We start from the raw sequence: 21043 nt of genomic DNA on the forward strand, positions 1-21043 counted from the left end.
ACCAGTCGAAAAACAAAACCACTATATATGTGTCCTGTCTCTTCTTTCAAACAACTGCTTTTCTGCTAGTGATCTGCTTTTTGTCTTCAAAATCAATTCCATTTTCTTCTCCTAAAGCTTTGAATGAAACTAAACTTTTCATGTGAGGTATTGGCAATTGATAAAAACAATCATCAAAACTGGCAAGCTTCTCTGAAGATGAAGATTTTACGTCATAAGTCATAACAATGTAGAGTGGGAATTCCAGAAAGATTTTTGACACATAGCACTGCACCACTCTTCCTAAAGGAAAATGATGTCATACTTATATCATCTAGGATAAACTCTATACTCCGATTCACCCAATTGCAATCTACTTCCCCTTTCATGCCATAAAGACCATTTTTCTTCTTTAATAACCACCTGTCAACAGTCCTAACACCTTCCACTAGTTTATCATCGATACACATCAAATAATCACCCAAAACCCAAATTGAAAGATTGAACCATAACCTAATACTGCAGCGCTGCGGAATTGGGGGCAATGGAACATCATAAAACTTTTCATCAGCCAAATTGAAGGCCACAATCATTTGTTTCCCAGTAACTGATACATTCTCACAACTTTGTACTCATCAGTCATAGGAAGGTAACCAAACCCACAAAAGAAACGCTTATCTCTTTGATGGGCAATTGGTGCAGGCTGTGGAAAAATAACATACTCTTTGATGATGGGGTTCCAGACAATAATAGAACCATGTTCATTGTGAGAACAGACCAAACCATTGCAAGAACCAACAATGAAATAAGAATTTAATTGAGGAGGGGTCAAATCGATATTTGTCTCATGTGTAGTCTCATTATATTAAAAAAAAAATAGTGAAATCTTTGAACCCCTAAACGAGCATCATAAGTAGAAGCAAAGAAACTCAACTTACCAGACATCAGCAGCGGAATCAGAAGGATGAAGTAGATGATGCAAATGCAGTTTAGAAAATGATGGATCATGAGAAATAAGATTATTCCATGGTTTACATACAGATTTGCATTTGATAAACGAGTTAATATATATATCTAATGTGATTTTCTCTGGAAGAAACTTGAACTACTCCATTAAAGATTTAGGGTTTCAAGATTTTTGGGGGTTTTTTCGCAGTGGACTGGAGAGAGTAAAGTTGGAAAATGAAAAGATTTTTTTTATTTCGGTTCTATCTATGTGTTTCAATGTTTCAGGCCCATTATGGTCAAGTAGACTATTAGGTTATTAGCCCAACAGTAGTTTTAAGCGAGCTGCATAACACAGGTGGTGCCGCATGTTCGAGCAGCGAGAAATTCTCACCCAAATACACTAGAAGTGCAACACGTCGGTGGCAGCCAAGTGCCGAAAAAAAAAGAGAGAAGTAACCCTAGCTACGAGAAAAATAAAATTCTCTCGCTCAATGGGAAATCAGAAACGGAAGAAGAAAGAAGCAATCTCTAGCATACCAGAAGAGATCTGCTTTGAAATCCTTTCGAGACTATCAGTGAAACCAACGTATGCATGTAAGTATATTTGCAAGACTTGGTTTTCCATTATTTCTTTTTGAAAAAGGCAAGATTGAAATAAATAAGAAAGAGTGCTAAGATAGCACCCTCCAAAGGTACAAGAAGAGAGGTGAATAGAGAGTTTACACAAATTACTCCCTAAACAAATTCATCCAATCAAAAACGAAATCATCAAGCTTAATATTCTTAAACGAATCAACATTGATAGTCCAGCTAAGTAACAACAACTTGATATCTAAAATAAGAGAACTTAAAGTTTTTTTCATATGTTTCTTCGCTATTAGGATATCATTTCTTTCCAACCAAATTGACCACCAAATCGCAAACGACAAACAATATCTCAAAAAAATGAGAGGCTTAGTCGAGAACTTCAATTTCCATTTCCATAGGAACTCGATGACTGTATTAGGGTGCCTCCAAACCAAACCTAGCTGCTGTAAGAAGTGGTTCCAAATCTTCCCAATAAAAGGACAGTGAAGAAACAAGTGCTCCACTGACTCCTCGCTATTATCACAAAACCCACAGCTATTTACTAATGTCATGTCCCTTTTTGACAACATTGACAGAGTAGGAGCAGCTCTATTTGCAGTAGCCCAAACCAAGAAACTGATTTTAGGAGGAATTGTCTTATTCCAAATGTATTTAGAAGGAAATTTTGGAGGTATAATTTTTCCACGATCATGCATGAGCCAAGCATAGCAAGAACTAACAGAAAAAGTATCTTTTGGATTGGACCTCCACTCCCGATTATCGTCGTCTTCCACAAGCTCTCCTTGATCATCTAAAAGTCTTGAAAACTCCATTACCTCTTGAATTTCTTGATACTTAAGCCTTCTACAAGGATCAATGTTCCAACACGTCCTGTTACCATTTTCATGGTACATGTCTTCAACTGTTTCTTCCTTCTTTTTACTCACTTTCCAGAGTTTTGGAAACAACTCTTTAAGAGTTTTCTCACAACACCATACATCATCCCAAAAATTAGTTTTGTTTCCTCTTCCTATTGAAATTTTTGACCCGTTTTTAAGAAAAGAAAAATGATTAAGAATACCCAGTCATTACCACCATCCATAAGTTCTCTGTGAATCTTTAGGTAACCAAGCCATTTCGACCCCACCAAATTTCTCAAGAATAACTTTCCTCCACAAACTAGTCTTCTCCTCTCCATATCTCCACAACCATTTGGTTAACAAAGCCTCATTAGTAATCTTCAAGTTTCTGATGCCCATGACGCCTTCACTCTTAGGGATATAAACTTTTCTCCACGACCTCCAATGTAACATTTTCTTATCCATGGAATCTCCCCAAAGAAAGTTCCGCATCAGTCTTTCTAATTTCTTCGCGACTGAAATAGGAATTTGAAAAAGTGAAAGATAATATAAAGGAATAGCCGCTAATGAGCTATTAATGAGATCAACTCTTCCGGATCTCGATATATACCTTCTATTCCATGGAGCTAGCTTTAGAGTCATTCTCTCAATCACCAAATTCCAAACTGATTTTAGCCTAGTAGAAGCCCCAATAGAAATTGCAAGATAAGAAATTGGAAACTCGCCAATTCCATAACTTGCTACTGCTGCACATTCTTGAATACAGATCTGTTGAACCCCAATACCCATCATAGAACTTTTGGAAAGGTTAACTTTTAGGCCTGTTTTAGCTTTAAAACTCTCTAACACCTCCATAAGTTTTTGAAACTCTTCTACCTTCGCATTTAAAAACACAATGGTGTCGTCCGCAAATTGAAGATGAGAGATTTCCATGCCATTTTCCTTTACATAGAACCCTTTAAGACAACCTTAAGTTTTCGCATTGTTCATAAGCTTATTAAAAACTTCATCCACCAATAAGAATAAGTAAGGAGAGAGTGGGTCTCCTACCGGAGTCCCCTAGAAGCTTTGAAGAATCATTTCGTTGTTCCGTTGAGAATTACTGAAAACCTAGCTGTAGAGATACAATTTCGAACCCATCTTCTGCATTTCCATCCGTAACCCATCTTCTGAAGTACAGCATCAACAACACCCCAAAGAACATGATCATAAGCCTTTTCCATATCTAACTTACACACAATCCCTTCTTTTCCTTCAATCTTTCTTGAGTCAATTAACTCGTTTGCAATCAAAATTCCGTCTAGAATCTGTCTCTCGGCTAAAAAAGCACCTTGCGATTGACAAAAGTACAATTTAAGCGCCAGTTGACACCCCCGGTCGCATTAAATTCCTCCACCACCTTCATAAAATCGTCTTTAATAACTTCCCAAGAAACTCCATAAAATTTAATCGTGAAACCGTCAGGCCCTGTCGACTTACTCAACTTGAAAGATTTGATAGTCGAGCGAATTTCATCTTAAATAATTTCTCTTTCAAGCCATATTCTCTCCGTCTGGGAAATACTACCAAAAGACAGCTCCCCCAGGTCCACACATTCTTCCTGATCTCTAGAATAAAGCTTTTCATAAAACTCAGTCACTTCAAAATCAATTCCGTTATTTCTAGTCCCGTTTTTGTTAAGATGCACCTTGGTCATGCTCAAAGAAACAACAGTAGCCTGATGTTTACAAGTTATGATGAGAGTAATAAGCAAACAAAGGTTTTGCGTTCCGTAGGTTATGATACATTATCTTCGTCATCATCGAGTGAAATCGAATTTGATGTTACCGAAGCGCCATATTCTGATTTTGATTTGCTTTGTTCTTGTAATGGTTTGGTTTGCTTAAAGTGTAATGATAAAACAACACACTTCATTTGTCTTTGGAATCCAGCAACTACAGAACACATGAAAATACCCAAATCACCGAATGAATATGCATTAAAAGATATTCGTCTATATGCGTTAGGTTATGACAAGAAAACTGATGATTACAAGTTAATAGTTGTGGTAGAATTTGGAGTCATAGGTAGTTATTTAGTTGATGTCTATACACTAAAATCAAATTCATGGAACAGCAGTAGTCAAATCTTGCCTTATTATATGTATCCACTTTGGGTAGTTAGTTGGGTGCTTGTTAACGAAATATTGCATTGGATTTTTCGGAGCGGTCACTGCTCATGGTTGATAATCTGCTTGGATATCAATGAAGAGAAATTTGAAGAATTTCAACTACCAAAAGAACCTCTAAAGAACAAGTGTTTGTGTATGGCTCCTGGAGTACTGGAAGGGTGCCTTTGTGTACTTTTTTCCTTTATGGCTGATTTTGAAGTTTGGGTGATGCAAGATTACGGATTTCCAGAATCTTGGACTAAACGTTATACCATCTATCGCAAGGGGAATAATATATATGACCATGATAATTTGAGTCTTCTCTGGTCTTTTAGAGGTGGCGTTTTACTACTAAGGGTTTGGGCCGGTGACTTAGTATATGACACGAAAGATTCAAGTGGTAGAAAAGTAAATAATGGTGTTAGTTTAATGCTTCATCCAGCATATAGTTATGTAGAAAGTCTAGTTTCTCCTTACTCCGGTAATAATGTAGGCCAAAGATAATGATCAGAACATGAACAAGAGGCCTAATATGCAAAACAGGAATACTTTGAATAATCCTTGGGAATATTTTTTATATTATGACTGATGTGGGTCTGCAAATGGAAGTATTGATGGGGTAAAAGTTTTTATTTTTGGCAGTCGCAAGCCATTTTGCTAGTTACCGATTAATGGAAGTGAAAAATGTGTTTTATATCCAGTCTCTTATGTAATTAACTGCGAGGATCAAATGAAGGTTGTTAACAAAGATCTCCGATTACTGCTAGTAATGTTGTTAATGCTGCGACTCCTTATTCTTTGAAGGGAACTCGCTGGGCAGATTTATAATCATGTTCTCCAATATTAAAAATCATCTAGGTCCAAGATTTACACAACTTACCAGATTGTAATGTATTCTTTAAAAATTAAAAACAAAATTCACGATATAGACCAAGTCCAAGAAGTCCAATCTAGTCTATTATAATGTGTTCTTCAAAAATGAAATACGAGAATCACAATCGGCTAGATCCAAGATTCACAGCCTAGCAAGCTGAGTTAATGTGTTCTTTAAAAATGAAGAAAACGATTTACAGTTGGCTAGGCTCTAAGATTCAAACCTAGCTAGCTCCAACCTAACCAACCTAGCTGATGTTGATCATCTGATTTTAAAAATAAAATGATAACCTAGTCATTTGTCTGTTGATTTACATAGACAGACTTCGAGCGCACATGCATTGGCAAGTCGATAAGCTTGCAGTACCAACTACCGCCACTTGCCTATATCCGATTCCACTCAAAGTCATTCATTTCCGATTTGCACTGCAAAGTAATAGAGTACTGAGCAATAAAAGTTTCAATCACTACTTCAAAAAAAAAAATGTCAATCACTGAAAATATTGCTCTCGACCACATGCAAAAAAATCATCCTGAACAGCCTTGAGAAGGTACATCCACCCACTTAAGTGCACTGTTGAATCTAGCAGAGTTGCCAAACTATTAGATAAGTGCACTGTTGAATCTATCGTCTCAAATTGAATCGAAATAGAACGAAGGTCCCATTCCTTCCCACAGATATACATCGAAGGATATCTACTGACTATATAATTACTTTAAAGTCAAAACTTAGTTCTTTCTTTTGCCGTTTAGGCACATGTACGTAAAGCAGGGGAGCAAAATTCATTCATTTTTTAGCCTTATGCGTCATCGATTAGTGCTAGCATTGACTAAAGGACCACCTTACGTTTATATCAGATCGCACTATCTATGAAAAAAGCTCATTCTTAGTGGGTACTAAAAGGCAGATAATGCAGCCAACAATGTCCCTTCATATGCAGCAAATGGCCAAAGAGGTACGACACGACTCGTACACAAGCCTTTGAAGCTTATGTGGATAAAAATCACAGTGGTGGTGCATTGAATCAGCCTATCTTGTCTAAGTAAAAATAGAAAAAAGATGTGTTGATTTGGGTTCATTCTTATGACAGGGTTTGAGCGTGTGTTGCACTACACGTGATATGTGATCTCCACACTCCACAAAAAGGTGAAGCACTAAGTTAGTATAGTACTCTTCACCTTTCTGCTTAAAACATTGTTGGTGTTTTTCTTTCCTTTCAGCCATGCTTCATGCTTAATTAAAAAGTGTTGGAAATTTTGGAGAAGTGTCGCTGAAACCTTAGTCGATTCGATTATTCAAATTTTAATTCAAAGTCCATCTTACTCACTTCACTATCATTAATTTGATTATTCAATCTAAATAAACAACTTACAAAAGTTAAAGGACTAGTCAAATTATCACTCATTCGAGTGGACAATAAACATACAACTCTAAACCGTTAGATTTTACTATTATAGAAAGGTAAATAAATAATTGTAAAATATGATGGTTTACAAGTACTCCATCATGTTATCATGTCAAGGAAATCTAGTTATTGTTACACCGTTGCCACGCCTTTAATATAGGTGTTGTAAAAGTAAATTTTTAGTCACAGTACTTTTCAGCTGCAGCTAAAAGCTATAATTTAGTGATGTAAAATGAAATTTTTTCCACCTAATTGTAGCAACAATATGAAAAGAGTGTGGCAAAAAAATATAATCTCTTGCTGCAGCAATAAAGATTGGGTGCAGCAATAGACTTCTTGCTACATAGGTTATCGCGACACTAGTAGGGCTTATGCCATAACCATTAGGTGTTACAATATATTAAGTTTCTTGTAGTGTGTTATCATGCATTAGAATGCAATGGGAATATTGATAAACTGTCCCACTCTCAATTTCGATTTAATAAATTGCCCCCGTTTTTTTCAACTTTTCAAAACTGCCCCCACTGTTAACTTTTCCATCTAATTTAGTTTTCCATCCAATTTTTTACTTATTTACCCCTTACTTGTCACGTTTATCTTCTACTTCATTTTTTCAGGTTCGTCGAGCTCGGTTCATGGATTTAGGGTTCGGGGTTCAGGGTTAGAGGTTTAAGGTTCAGGGTTCAAAGTTCATGGTTCAGGGTTCATGGTTCACGATATAATTCAGGGTTTGGGGTTAGGGGTTTAGGGTTCATAGTTCAGGCTTCATTGTTCATGGTTCAGGGTTCATGGTTCACGATATAGTTCAGGGTTAGGGGTTTAGGGTTCATGGTTCAGGGTTACGGTTCATAGTTCACGACATAGTTTAGGGGTAAATATGACTTTTTAACAGGTGAAATAACTGTCACCTTGCATTTAACGGGATGAAAAGCGTTATTTAAAAAAAATGGAACAGTTTAGAAAAGTGCAAAAAACTGGGAACACTTTTTTTTTACCCTAATTCAAAACTGGATCACTTTATCAAAATTCCCGAATGCAATTCGGATACAATGAATATTTATGAATTTTAACCGGAGTACAAGAAGTACATGCGCATTGTTTGGCCCTGTCTTCTCCTTTTCTCTTAATAATTCTTCTCTTTATCAAAAAAAAATTTGTTTGTCCCTGTCCTTTGATGGCTAGGTATTCAGCAGGGATGCTTTGTTTAGATGATGGGAGTCCCTTGAAAGTGGTAAACCATTGTAGGTGTCTTTCGGGTGTCTATTTGTGCTTGTATAGCCACATTGTTTGACTAACATTATAATGCCAATCTGCCAAAACATATTTTTAAAATTAAATCAATCATTAAATTTGATTTTCACTCTAATTCTCTTAGATTATAGAAATAACGATCTTTGTAGGGTCGACATGGGATTGCTTCACTTTAGGATATTGATGGCTTTGATTTACTAGTTAATTTATCACATCATCCAACTTTAATTGATAATTACATAATTAAGGATGCCAAAAAGAAGACCACAGAAGGATTAACCAAATAACTTTTGATGAATTGCAACTTTAGTTAAGAAATCTTCACAAACTGAGCTTAATTTGATCTTTTTTTTTTGTTTTTGAAAAGAGAAAAAAAAGTTATGCTGAAGTGTGGCAGCAGACAGCCCATGCTGAAACTGATAAGGAAATAAAAGATAGTGAAAGAATATGGATATATTCAGATGTTACTCTTTTCTTCTCATTCACAAAAAAAAGAAAGGAACCATTTCTTTATTATATTCCGCCACCTTAAATTTAGTCCACCAAATGTGAAAGGGCATATAGGTAAAAAGGACACTCTTGTTCCTCGACATACATGCACTATATAACACTATCTCAGTGTTGCTGAAGTAAGTACACTTGCTAGTACAGAGAGCAAAAAAAAAAGAGAGACAAAGAAGAAGAATCATCAGTAATGGAGTCCAATAAAAAAACTCAACATTCCACAAATACACATACCAAAGAACCTTCACAACCAGATGATAGATACCCTATAGAAGAAGTAGCTCTAGTTGTACCAGAAACAGATGATCCATCCCTTCCTGTCATGACATTTAGAGCTTGGTTTTTGGGTATTACTTCATGTACACTGCTAATTTTTCTCAACACATTCTTCACATATCGAACACAACCTTTAACGATATCATCGATCTTAATGCAAATTGGTGTTTTACCACTTGGTAAATTCATGGCTTCTACTTTACCTACAAGAGAGTATAAGGTTTTTGGTAAAGGGTTTACTCTAAATCCTGGACCTTTCAATATGAAAGAACATGTTATTATCACTATATTTGCTAATTGTGGAGTTTCTTATGGTGGTGGTGATGCTTATTCTATTGGTGCTATTACTATTATGAAAGGGTTTTATAAACAAAGCTTGAACTTTCTTTGTGCTCTTCTGGTTGTCTTGTCTACACAGGTAAATCTGATCTCTTCAAATTTTTCTTTTAATTTTTTGCAATGTAATATTATGAAGCCTGCTGGTATGCTGTAAAGTTTCACAATTACGAATTTTATGCAATCAACTTTACATATTCTTTTGGGTTTTTGCAAACAACTGCAACTTTGGTGCCTTAGCAAATTTTCACCACAAGATATCTGCATACGGCCTTGGAGATTTCATATTTATCACTAGTTTTTTCTTTTCTGTAAATGATATACTTATACTTATATCATATTCACAAATGCAAAAATGCAGATATTGGGGTATGGATGGGCTGGAATGCTCAGAAAATATCTGGTTGATCCAGCTGAAATGTGGTGGCCTTCAAACCTTGCTCAAGTTTCTCTATTCAGGTCTCTCTCTCTCTCTCTCTCTCTTTCTCTCAAATTCCCTAGTTTAGTGGTTTAAAACTTTATACGCCAATTGGTACTGTTTTGGATTATGTGGTGGCTCTGATCAAAAAGTTCCTAGTCTTTAACTTTCTGACTGAAAACAACAATACATAAAAAGGGTGAAGATAATATATGAAATGTGAATGGGAAGTTAACTTATTGAGTATATATGTCAAAAATTATTTGGTACCAAGTGGTGGAAAAACTTTTCCCATATTTAGTTTTTTCTGTCAAAAAGATTTTGAAGATATTTTTTGCCGTACTTTTAACAATAGGAATAAAGTGAAATAGCAAATAAAACCCATGTTCAGTCGATTTTTAATCATATTCCGAACAACTGGATCAAAAAGCAGTTTAGATTACAATTCTTTTGTTCCTGTTGGTGGCCGAACCAGGATTCTAGGTAGAAGGGTACAAAAGAATCTGTTGTGCATGGGTAAACAAATGACTAAAAGATAAATCCATAGAAATCTAAGGGAGAAAATCTTAAGTCTAGGCCTAGGGGAGCTTAGGAGTCAGTTGGCAAGTGGGGGAAAATGCCCCTGCTTGGCTCAGCAGGTATTGCACTCAGGATATAACTGGTTTTTTGTGGTGTTGCACTACGAATGCATCTTTAGGCAGTTTATATATAGCTGCAGTGGTTCATGAATAGTTTCAGTTCATTTTTTTGGTCTGTTCTGCAATTTCAGTGCATATATAATGGTTTACAAAATGTATTGTCTGGATGTTAACCTTGCAGAGCGCTTCATGAGAAGGATTCGAAATCGAAAAGCCTTACTCGAATGCAATTCTTCTTCATTTTCATGGCAGCAAGTTTTGTCTACTATGCCTTACCGGGATATCTATTCCCAATCTTGACATTCTTCTCCTGGGTATGTTGGGTTTGGCCTCGCAGTATCACAGCTCAACAAATTGGTTCAGGTTATCACGGTCTTGGTGTGGGTGCATTCACACTCGATTGGGCGGGAATCTCGGCATACCATGGAAGTCCATTAATAGCACCATGGTATTCGATCTTGAACATAGCTGTTGGATTTATCATGTTTATTTACATAATTGTTCCACTTTGTTACTGGAAGTTCAACACATTTGACGCTCGAAAATTCCCAATGTTTTCGAATAAACTCTTCACTTCAACCGGTCACATCTACGACACTACCAAGATCTTGACTCCTCAGTATGATCTGAATATTGCTGCTTACGACAATTACGGGAAGCTTTATTTGAGTCCTCTATTTGCTCTCTCCATTGGATCCGGGTTTGCTAGGATTGCAGCAACCATGACTCATGTGGCACTTTTTCATGGCAGGTAGAATTCCTTGAATTTTCCTTGCAAATCGTTTTGCAGCTCGAGAAAAATGTGAATTTGATTGGTTTCGTATTTGTATAGGGATATCTTGAAACGGAGCAAATCGGCTATGAAAGATGCCAAACTTGATATCCATGCAAAATTGATGAAGAATTACAAAGATGTTCCTCAGTGGTGGTTCCTCATATTATTAGTTGTCAGCATGGCATTTGCTTTGTTAACGTCTTTCGTGTGGAAAAAAGATATTCAGCTTCCATGGTGGGGAATGCTTTTTGCTTTCGGCTTAGCATGGGTTGTTACTCTCCCTATTGGGGTTATTGAAGCAACTACAAACCAAGTAATTTTCACAGGCTAAGACTTTTCAATTGTTCTGTAGGAAAGTTGCATTGATAGCATCTTCATTTTCTTAATGATATTTAAACCTTTCAGAGACTTGGATACGATATCATAGCGGAATTCATGATTGGATATGTGCTGCCTGGAAAGCCTATTGCTAACCTCCTTTTCAAAATTTATGGACGAATAAGCACTGTCCATGCTCTCTCTTTTTTAGCGGACCTGAAACTTGGCCATTACATGAAAATCCCACCAAGATGCATGTTCACAGCTCAGGTATCTAGCTAACTTCTTGAATCCTGTCTTGTCAGATAAAACTTCAGGATTCCTGAACTTAATATCGAACTTTATCTATGTTCTGTTTTACCCTCATTTTTTGTTTTTTGTGCAACTACAATGCAGCTTGTAGGAACGCTACTTTCCGGAACAGTGAACCTGGCAGTTGCATGGTGGATGCTAGAGAACATCGAGAACCTTTGTGACGTTGAAGCACTTCATCCTGACAGTCCGTGGACTTGCCCAAAATACCGAGTTACCTTTGATGCTTCGGTGATTTGGGGTTTGATTGGACCAAGGAGATTATTTGGAGCAGGATCAATGTATAGGAACTTGGTCTGGTTATTTCTAGTAGGAGCTATTTTGCCAGTACCGGTTTGGGTTATGAGCAAAATCTTCCCAGACAAAAAATGGATTCCATTGATCAACATCCCGGTTATCTCTTACGGATTTGCAGGAATGCCTCCTGCCACTCCAACAAACATAGCTAGTTGGCTTGTCACGGGAACCATATTTAACTACTTTGTCTTTGTTTACCGGAAAAGATGGTGGCAGAAATACAACTACGTTTTATCAGCTGCACTCGATGCAGGGACGGCATTCATGGGTGTTCTGTTGTTCTTCACTCTTCAAAACACGCATCATAATCTGAAATGGTGGGGAACTCAACCGGATCATTGTCCATTAGCAACTTGTCCAACTGAACCAGGTATTTCTGTTAAGGGATGCCCAGTCTTTTAAAAAGGGTTGCTCTGAAGCATGGAGTGAAGCTGATTTCTATATTCAGTCTTGTGTTAATGTAGAAACCATCATATAGTAGGATGGTTTCATGTCCTCTCTATGGTAGGTCGAGGGTTCGGCCCCCATGCACAGCCCATCTTATAGCCCTCTATCATGGTGGGGTTTTGGCAGGCTGGGCAGGCAGCGGGCCCGGCCTAACTGTCTTGCCTATGTTTACCACCAGAGCCACCAGAAAATGTTGTATATGTAATAACTCTTCTATTTAACATAACAGCTTTTCTAGAGTGTCCTGTGTCAGTGCAACCAAGTGGCTTCATTTCAAACGTAACTCTTTTTACTGTTAGAAATAGAAGTGTACATTTTTTATCGGGGCTTCTTAACTTGTATACTCGTATACATGTTAAGAAGCCATTAATGACCCACATTTATCTTGTTCTTTGATAAATTTTATTGGAATTGTTATTATCTTGAAATATGATTTACATGTATTTTATCAAATTACAATTTCTTTTATACCCTCATCACTAAATAATTGAATACTGACTCGTACTTTTACATGTATGTCTCATAATTTCATTCGTGCACAGGTGATATGGGGTATGAATAAGCCTTTGCGGGTCACAAAATTGATTTTATATGTATATCTAAAATTTACTTAATGTTTATCCAAAGATATTTTGCGGGTAACAAAATTGTTTTTCTATGTATATCTAAAATCTAATTTATATTTATCCAAAAATACTTCGTTAACAATTACAAAATTTATCCGGCTAAAAAAAAGGAACCAAAATATTTGCTTCAACATCAATCGGACGAGTAGATGTCATACCGTAGCGATTTTAGTTAAACGAAACGATTTATGTGAGAGAAAAGCCGTGAAGAAAATGAAGAATTTTAAACCATAAATAAAGACGAGCAATCAAATTGATACAAATTGTAGAGATAAACATGGATGAACTAAGTATTAAGTAGTGGGACCCATGTATTTAAGTGGACGGTTAACTAAGTATTAAGTAGTGGGATCCACGTATTTAAGTGGACCTCAAGAGCATTTATGTAAGTTTTTTTTACATTTATCATTGGGTTTATTATCAATGATTATCTCCAAATTTGAATAGAAAAACTCGAAGAACAAGGTAAAAGTGGGTCATTAATGGCTTCTTAACATGTATACGGGTATACAAGTTAAGAAGACTCTTTTTTATCTTCTAAAATGCCACACTGTTAGTGCAACCAGATTTGCTTGAAATTGCTTCGTTCAATAATGTAACTCTTTTCACTGTTGGAAATTGGAGTGCACATTTACTTTCTAACTGGAAAGGATCAATAAGTAGAACTTTTTTTCAAATGACTAAAAAGAAGAAAACAATAATAATTTATTAAAAAAAAAATCTTTATATGTAATTGACCATCTAACGCACCTTGGTTATATAGACTGCATAAAGTTTTCATCAAAAATGATAAATTAAGAGTGCATAAATTCTCCATCATTTCATATATATATGTTGTAAAGAACTCCATCATTTCATTTGTTGTAAAGAAAATTTCATGAATGTGACAACCAAACAAAATCCGAGAGTCTAGTTTCTATGTATGTGTGTTGTTTATAAAAAAAATGATAAAATAAAATTCCAAGTAACCTTTACATTCGCATGACTACGAATAATCTTTTACGTTATCAGTAGAGTAATTTACCTATTCTCTAATCACATCCTAAAACTTTTACCCACTGCGCGCTTTTTTAGTCCATTTGCAATTCATTTAGTACAAAAAGTGATTACATGATTGCTTATAAAAATATTAAGAACATCAAAATACAAGAAATTAAAAATTAAATACAAATAAAGATATCAACTACATGTAAATCTTGAAGGAAAGAGCAATATATCTCAAAGGTATCCGTTTTTGTATAATAAGTAGATAGAGATGGTGGTATTATCAGGAATCAGTTCAGACGATCTTGAATATTTTTTTACTTTTCAAAAGATTGATTATTACTTATTCTTGTATATATGAACGAAAAAAATCGAATATCCTAAATCCGACCCTTTTGTTGAAGATGATGAACTTAAAGGATTCTGAGTTGAATCGCTGAATTGCTTGAATCTAAAATTGCAATCCATAAACTAATCATTAAATATTGATCGAACCGTCACTAAAATGAAGAAAAAATCACTCTAATACTAATACCGGAGGGAAAGTCATCAAAATAGTAATTTGTCAAAAGACATCGAAAACTAAAAAACGACATCTCATTATTAAAACTTAAAAAAGAAATTGCAAAAAAAAAAAAAACTTACTTAAATTTTCTCCACAAGAATCAAACCTAAGAAAGATGATACTGACGGCTATTAGGATTTCAGTGAGGAAGTTTTCGATGAACAAGATACGGGTGTTCGCAAGGAACTCGAAATAATGAGATTTTTATGAGGATTTTTTTTTTTACAATAGCTTCCCAAATGATTGTAATTTTAGCAAAAAAAACTCTTGAGTAAAACAGGGAGCAAATACATTTTTTTATTAAAAATCATCTTAATCATTTAATGTGAGGATGGCATGTAGCTTTTACATCATCTTTATACCTATGTTCGAAGGAAAGAGAACGTAAAAACACTATATTTTTTATAATCAAATCATTATTATTTTCTTCCATTAAGACACATTTATATGAAAGTTTTTAAAAAAAACAAAGTACATCATAAACATGAAACAACTACAAAAGGTGTGAAACGCATATAGGCCGCGAAGAGAAAGATCCGCAACGGTAGCAGAAGGAAAGGTATTCGAAATCATAATTCGACCATTTTGATTTATTTTCTTCTTGAAAAGAGATACTACAATGAGAGAGGAGTGATTTTCCCAGAAACTCATGCATATCGAAAAGCCTAGAGACTTTATATCAATTATTTTGTTGAAGAAGAACTTGATCTTCCCTCTGCATATCGCCAATGTACTTGTACCCAAAACCCAAATCACGAACAAATATATAGAAATAATCACTATCAAAGTGCGGATAAAATCGCTCTAATAGCGAAGAAAATAATCGCCCTAAAAACGAAGAAAATTTTTTTCCTAATAGCAAAGAAGTTTATTAAAAACAACGAACCTTAACCTAAAAACAAATTATAACAATCTTTGCTCAGACCTAACCCCAAAGGACGAAGGGTTTTTTCTAGGTAATTGAGAAGGAGATGAGAGAAGAAAGTGAAATATTGATTGTGGCTATACTTTTCAAGAATCCTTTGGTTTTCCTATCTATATATGCATCTTTTAACTTCTATAGAGACCAGTGCAACAGGTACAACAGTTAAAAATATGTTGTTTAACGGAGACAACTCATCCAAAGTTTGATATTTCACCCTGGACTTAAAGGTTCTTCAAGAAGATGTCATCCAATTCAACCCATTATTTTTCAATAAAATCAATTCAAAAAAAAAAACAAAAAAAAAACAGTCTTAATCAATCATGAAATGACACATTGTGCTACAATTTGTTTTATTAGTTTATGTGTTGGAGATATTTATTTTTTATTCCTTTTATTTAGCAAGTTTATGACCTTATATGGAAATTATATCTCATAAGAGTATATATCTTAGGTCTGGCGACATACAGGAAGCCACAAAATTACTACTGGAGAAGCTCTAAGCCAGTCAAACACCCATGCTTTTGTCTGGATTTCTTTCTAAAAAATTAGGTAAAATGAATCCTAATTAATTTTATTTAAATGCAATATCTTTGCAATTAAATGAATTTTGATTTACCAAATTCGACCACATTAAATAAAATTAATTTTAAATTTAATAGTCTCTCCGTTTCAAAAAGACTGCCCGCTTTGATTTTGGTCAAAAAGTTAATGAGACCGTAGTATTTTACTTGTCTACCAATAATTATTTACTTATTTTATTTTAATAAAAATAAAATAATAAAGACTACCTGAAATTGTTAGGAGAATTATAAATACGAAATATAAAAGGAAAATCAAAAGATATCGAATTTATGGAGTATAAATTCTATAAGGAATTTAATTTTTAGATATAAGTGTATATTCTCTTAAAAGGAATGAATGATATATTTGTTTCCTTAATTATACAAAACTCTTTAATGTTGTAGAGTTAATCAATAAAAATGATTTATGAATATAAAAAATTTAAAGATACGTTAGAACTCGTTAAAAATACATGAATATAATTTATTCTAGACATAATTTTCAAGCCGACGGAAATGAAATAATGGAGAGTCTTTTTGAAACGGACGGTTGTAATTTATATTGTCTGATGCGTAATGTACCCTATTTGATGTTTATAACATCACAACTCTTTCTCTTCTTTTTCCTGTCTTTTCTTCTTCTCTCTAAGGAAAAATTTTTAGTCTCCATTAATTTCTTACTCAAATTTGGTCTTTTTTGGACCATATCTGAGCAAGATTTCTTTTTCTTATTTAAGTTTATTTAAATAAATTTTTTTTTTGATGTCATTTGACATATTTCTTCGCTATTTGGAGCGATTTTTCTTCGCCATTTGGGGCGACTTCCTCTTCGCTTTGTGGGTGATTTATTCAAACCTTGATCGCTAGTTCGTGACTTGCTATTCCCGATTCAAGAGCTTCAATGATCCAACACGGTATTGCGTCGAATCTATATTCAATACAAGGGATTCAGGGCATCCGAGTACGTTTGGATCTACAAGATTCTGAGAAAATAGCTCATTTCTTGTAGGAGTATCTCTTATTGAAGAAGAAGAAAATCAGATTAAATGGTCGGAACCGATTCCGGATTATACCATCATTCTTCCCTGATACATTTACAAAAATTAGGTATGTTTACTGTATATGGCTCCTTCTCTTCACGATGTATTTGTAATCGATATCTTCATTTGTATTGGGGATTTTATTATCTTTTACCTTGATGTTTTGTTATTCTTGTAAACGATCATGTGATCCAACCTTGTTGCAACTTTGAATAAGACGGATGGCAGATTTGGCAGTGTAATTAGGCATTTGCTAAATATGTCCAGGAGCACATTAAATAGGCCCCGTCGCCTTGGTGACCACTTTAAATTTAAATTAGAGGACATGGCACATTTAATGTGCACCTGGCCATGAGGCACTTTTTATATATAGCCCGGGCCCAGCTATGAGGCACGTCCTAAAATCCTAGGCAGAAGGTCCAGCAAAATTTAGATGGCGCTTGGTTATTAGAGACACATGCAGCCCGTGCTTACTTTAGCACACTCTGATTTTGTAAAAGTTTTAAACCAAACAACAAGTGCATTATAATTAAAAGTTGCAAACATTGGGATGCACATACTATTCAAAAGTCAAAACCCATAAACCAAAAAGTTGCATTTTTCTTTTTCAAAATTGCCATCAAGATACAACAAATAAAATAAAAACGCTAATAAATCATGAACTTCATGGTGCAATCATGAAAAAAAAACGATGTCATCAGAAACCCAACAAAACCTACTGAACATTTAATAATATTATGATGAACCGAAAATGGTTTTCATACCTAGATCCTTCTTTTGGACAAGAATAGTAGGCCGGATAAGATGAGTACAGTGGACCATCATATTCATATGAAATATTATCTGATGAATCATATTCATATGAATCATCATCTGATGAATCATATCCCTACAAAAGAACGAGAGTTTGTAATAATGATAATAAATCATGACGTGAAACATCAATGCCTTAATGTTTTTCTGGAAAGAATTAATTGGTTATGAAATGGAATGAATGAACTTACAACATCATTAACTGCAGGTGGTGAAAGTTCTTCCTGTGGTGGTGATGGTATTGTGTCTGCCAATGGTAGTGCAGCTCCTCTATTCATCACGGAATTTACGGCGGAATTAATTGCAGGTGGTGGAAGTTCTTCCTGTGGCGGTGGTGGTGGTGTTGAAGCTACCGGCGGTGGTGTACCTCCTCCATTCATCATGGAACTCAATTGTAGTTGTAACTCATAATTTTTTTGGTGTACCTCAAGAATTTCTTGTCGTAATTTAAGAATCACTTCATCTTGAGACATTATAACCCTCCTGTAGACATGATCTACGTATCTATGAACGGCTTCTGCGAGTAATGTCTCAGCAGATATTTGTTGCCGATGAGGCTGCTCAATTTTTCGCACTTGGTTAAGGAAATTTCTTGCGCCAAAATAGTCATGGGCATCCTTGAAATATTCCATCATATGAATCGGAGAATACCCATGGTATCTGCACGTAGGTTGATGTGCCATTTTGAATCTTTTGAGCTGCATAAAAACAAAATATGAGTCGTTTAGTATAATCATAAATAACTAAATAAGGCTAAGATCCCAAATAAAAAGAAATAGGAAAACGCTCCCCCAATAGAGAATGTTTAGAAAAATGTCCCCTGTTCCGTCAAATTGAGACTTTTGACATTTGCACAAATTTAAAGGAAAATATGAGAGAGAATAGTTTTTCTTATTTACTTTTCTCCATATTTCTATCCTTATGTATTAAAATTTTGAGTCGACATATCTCACAAATTAAGCAATCTGTTTTTGTAAATATTACTTTGTTAGAAATTTTTTCGAATGCTTAGCGAGTATAAACATGATCACTAAAATGCCCTAGAAAATAGTCTACGTATCAGTTTTTCTGACACAAATCTAATAAAAAAAGGTCTTACTTTTATAGAGACAAAGAGAATAATTGTTAAAACATATCCTTTTACAAAAGAAAAAACATGATTCAAGAAGCTCAAAGGATACTCCTTCCCTCTGCATTCATCAAAGGGTGATATTTTCACTCATTATTGGCACAATTTATAACAAAATAGAGAGACAAAACAAGGATGTGTAAGAAAAATACTCGTTGTTATTTGGGTGAGAAAGATGAAAGTGAAAATATCACTCTTTGTAGAACGAAGGAGATATAATAACAATGCGCAACTATAAAATTTGGACAAAAGAAAAGAAAATCAACAAAACGAATGATCACGGAAACATGATATAAAAAAGTTTCATACCGGGTTGAGATCCAGAGAGGAAAAAACACAGAAAATAGTAACTTGTGGTGAAGAAAAATTAGGTTGTGAAGTTTACCGAGTATATATAACTGAAATCAACAGTGATTTAATGAATTCAATGACAAGAATCCAGAAAGAAAATTGTGATTCTTGATATAAATTAGTTACTTAAAAACGTAATACTGTAAATCAATTTCCTTTTTTGTATTTGGTACATTCATTAGGTCATTATATATCACCTCCGGTACTTTTTCTTCGGATGAAGTTATCCTATTAAACGATGATAAAGGAAAAGATCTGCATATTAATTGATGTTTAATATGCGAGTTTTTTATATTGGCTATGTCATTTTATTGTATTTGATTAGATCGTAATCGTATTTCTTAGATAGACACAAAATCGAATATGAATTTATTTCTTCAAGAGCACATTGTATCATAGAGGTAGGGATTCACCTAAGGTGTAAGGAAGGTGTGATCGCACAGGGTCTTCAAGACCAAAACATTTTTGAGAGATTCTGGAAGAAAGAAGCTGACACGACGAGGGTATACGAGTATGCCACAATCTTTTCAATACAAATCTATGCAGACACACCTTATATAATCTTATCAAAACAAACAACGTCTAAAAAGATTACTTCAACAAGGTTTACATGTTAAATAGTCAGTGTTCAAAACGAACTAACAATGGGATCATTACCAAGTAGATTATAGTACAAGTATACATTTACTTTAATATAATTAAACCAATAATTATAATGCGGAAGTAAAGTAAATAGCACAAACATACAATATATTTTTTAAGGAAAAACGACTTGGAAGAAAAAACCGCTGATACTCAAAATTAAGCGGTTATACAAATCAACTACCACAACAATTCATATAGGTTATACCAAGTAAACACTCCTTCATTACTCAGTTTCTTCAACGCCCCTGCGCCTACAACCAGTCCTGTATAGGCACGTGAATCCCAATAATAGTCCACTATCTTGAGTTGTTTCACCGATGTGTAGACTTCCTCTTTTAACTCATTTGGATTATAACCCAAACAACAAATGACTAAAAATTTGTTAAGCATCCAACTCATTTATTGATCACCCAAATCAATTTTAAGATAAATGATAAAGTTGAGTCAAGGATCTTCCATTTATTAAATATAAACTCCTTTAATTGACGATTATCGAAACAATCAATTTCAGTGAACAAGCTCTATCTAAGGAACTTAATGCAACTAGATAGTTTGTTCGATCTTTCCTAAATTCTTTATCATGATAATCGGTTTGTTAGATCCCAGAGAATTAAATGTGCAGGAAGTAACACTATGATCGAAAACAAAATATAAAAGTCGTTGAGTGTTCAGTATTCAAACTTTAAAAGTAACCACTGCAAACAACTTGATTCCATTATTGATAAACGCACAAAATGAAGTCTGGTAACATTGATCGGTTAACATTTCCATCAACAAATCTAAAGTCTCTTAGACATGTTCTAGTAGATCCACGAACAAACTTGAGCACCTTATATTATACAAGAAAAGAACCAAAGAGAAAACAAGTTAGATCTATCAAAGATAACTAGACTGTTAGTTTCTTAATCAAATAAATAACGAATCGAAAAAATAAAAAAAATAAAACGCTTTAGTTTCTCACCAGTGGTATTACTGGAACCTTCTTGATCTCGAAGAATACTTTAAACGAAGGAAACACAAGATGTTTCACCTAATTATATTACTCTTATCT

At 34.6% G+C, this 21043-nt stretch overlaps 2 protein-coding genes across 2 annotated transcripts; both read left to right on the forward strand.

Annotated features, from left to right (window-relative positions):
- The first annotated feature begins 4035 nt into the window (after positions 1-4035).
- LOC113294087 (F-box protein CPR1-like) lies at positions 4036-5007 on the forward strand. Its single transcript, XM_026542510.1, has one exon. The coding sequence runs from the start codon at positions 4036-4038 to the stop codon at positions 5005-5007; it is 972 nt and encodes a 323-aa protein (XP_026398295.1).
- Positions 5008-8685: 3678 nt separating this feature from the next.
- Positions 8686-12652, forward strand: LOC113295501 (oligopeptide transporter 3-like). The gene is made up of 6 exons (XM_026543831.1): positions 8686-9231; positions 9511-9608; positions 10387-10956; positions 11038-11293; positions 11386-11568; positions 11695-12652. The coding sequence occupies exons 1-6, from the start codon at positions 8728-8730 to the stop codon at positions 12307-12309; spliced, it is 2226 nt and encodes a 741-aa protein (XP_026399616.1). The 5' UTR covers positions 8686-8727; the 3' UTR covers positions 12310-12652.
- The last annotated feature ends 8391 nt before the right edge of the window (positions 12653-21043 follow it).

This window comes from Papaver somniferum, chromosome 7 (assembly GCF_003573695.1).
Source record: "Papaver somniferum cultivar HN1 chromosome 7, ASM357369v1, whole genome shotgun sequence".
In the NCBI taxonomy this organism is placed as follows: domain Eukaryota; kingdom Viridiplantae; phylum Streptophyta; class Magnoliopsida; order Ranunculales; family Papaveraceae; genus Papaver; species Papaver somniferum.

Coding starts and splice junctions, on each gene's coding strand:
- LOC113295501 (XM_026543831.1), top strand. CDS start 8,728: ATGGAGTCCAATAAAAAAACTCAACATTCCACAAATACACATACCAAA. Junction 11,294..11,385: donor TTGAAGCAACTACAAACCAA/GTAATTTTCACA, acceptor TAAACCTTTCAG/AGACTTGGATACGATATCAT. Junction 11,569..11,694: donor GATGCATGTTCACAGCTCAG/GTATCTAGCTAA, acceptor ACTACAATGCAG/CTTGTAGGAACGCTACTTTC.
- LOC113294087 (XM_026542510.1), top strand. CDS start 4,036: ATGCACCTTGGTCATGCTCAAAGAAACAACAGTAGCCTGATGTTTACA.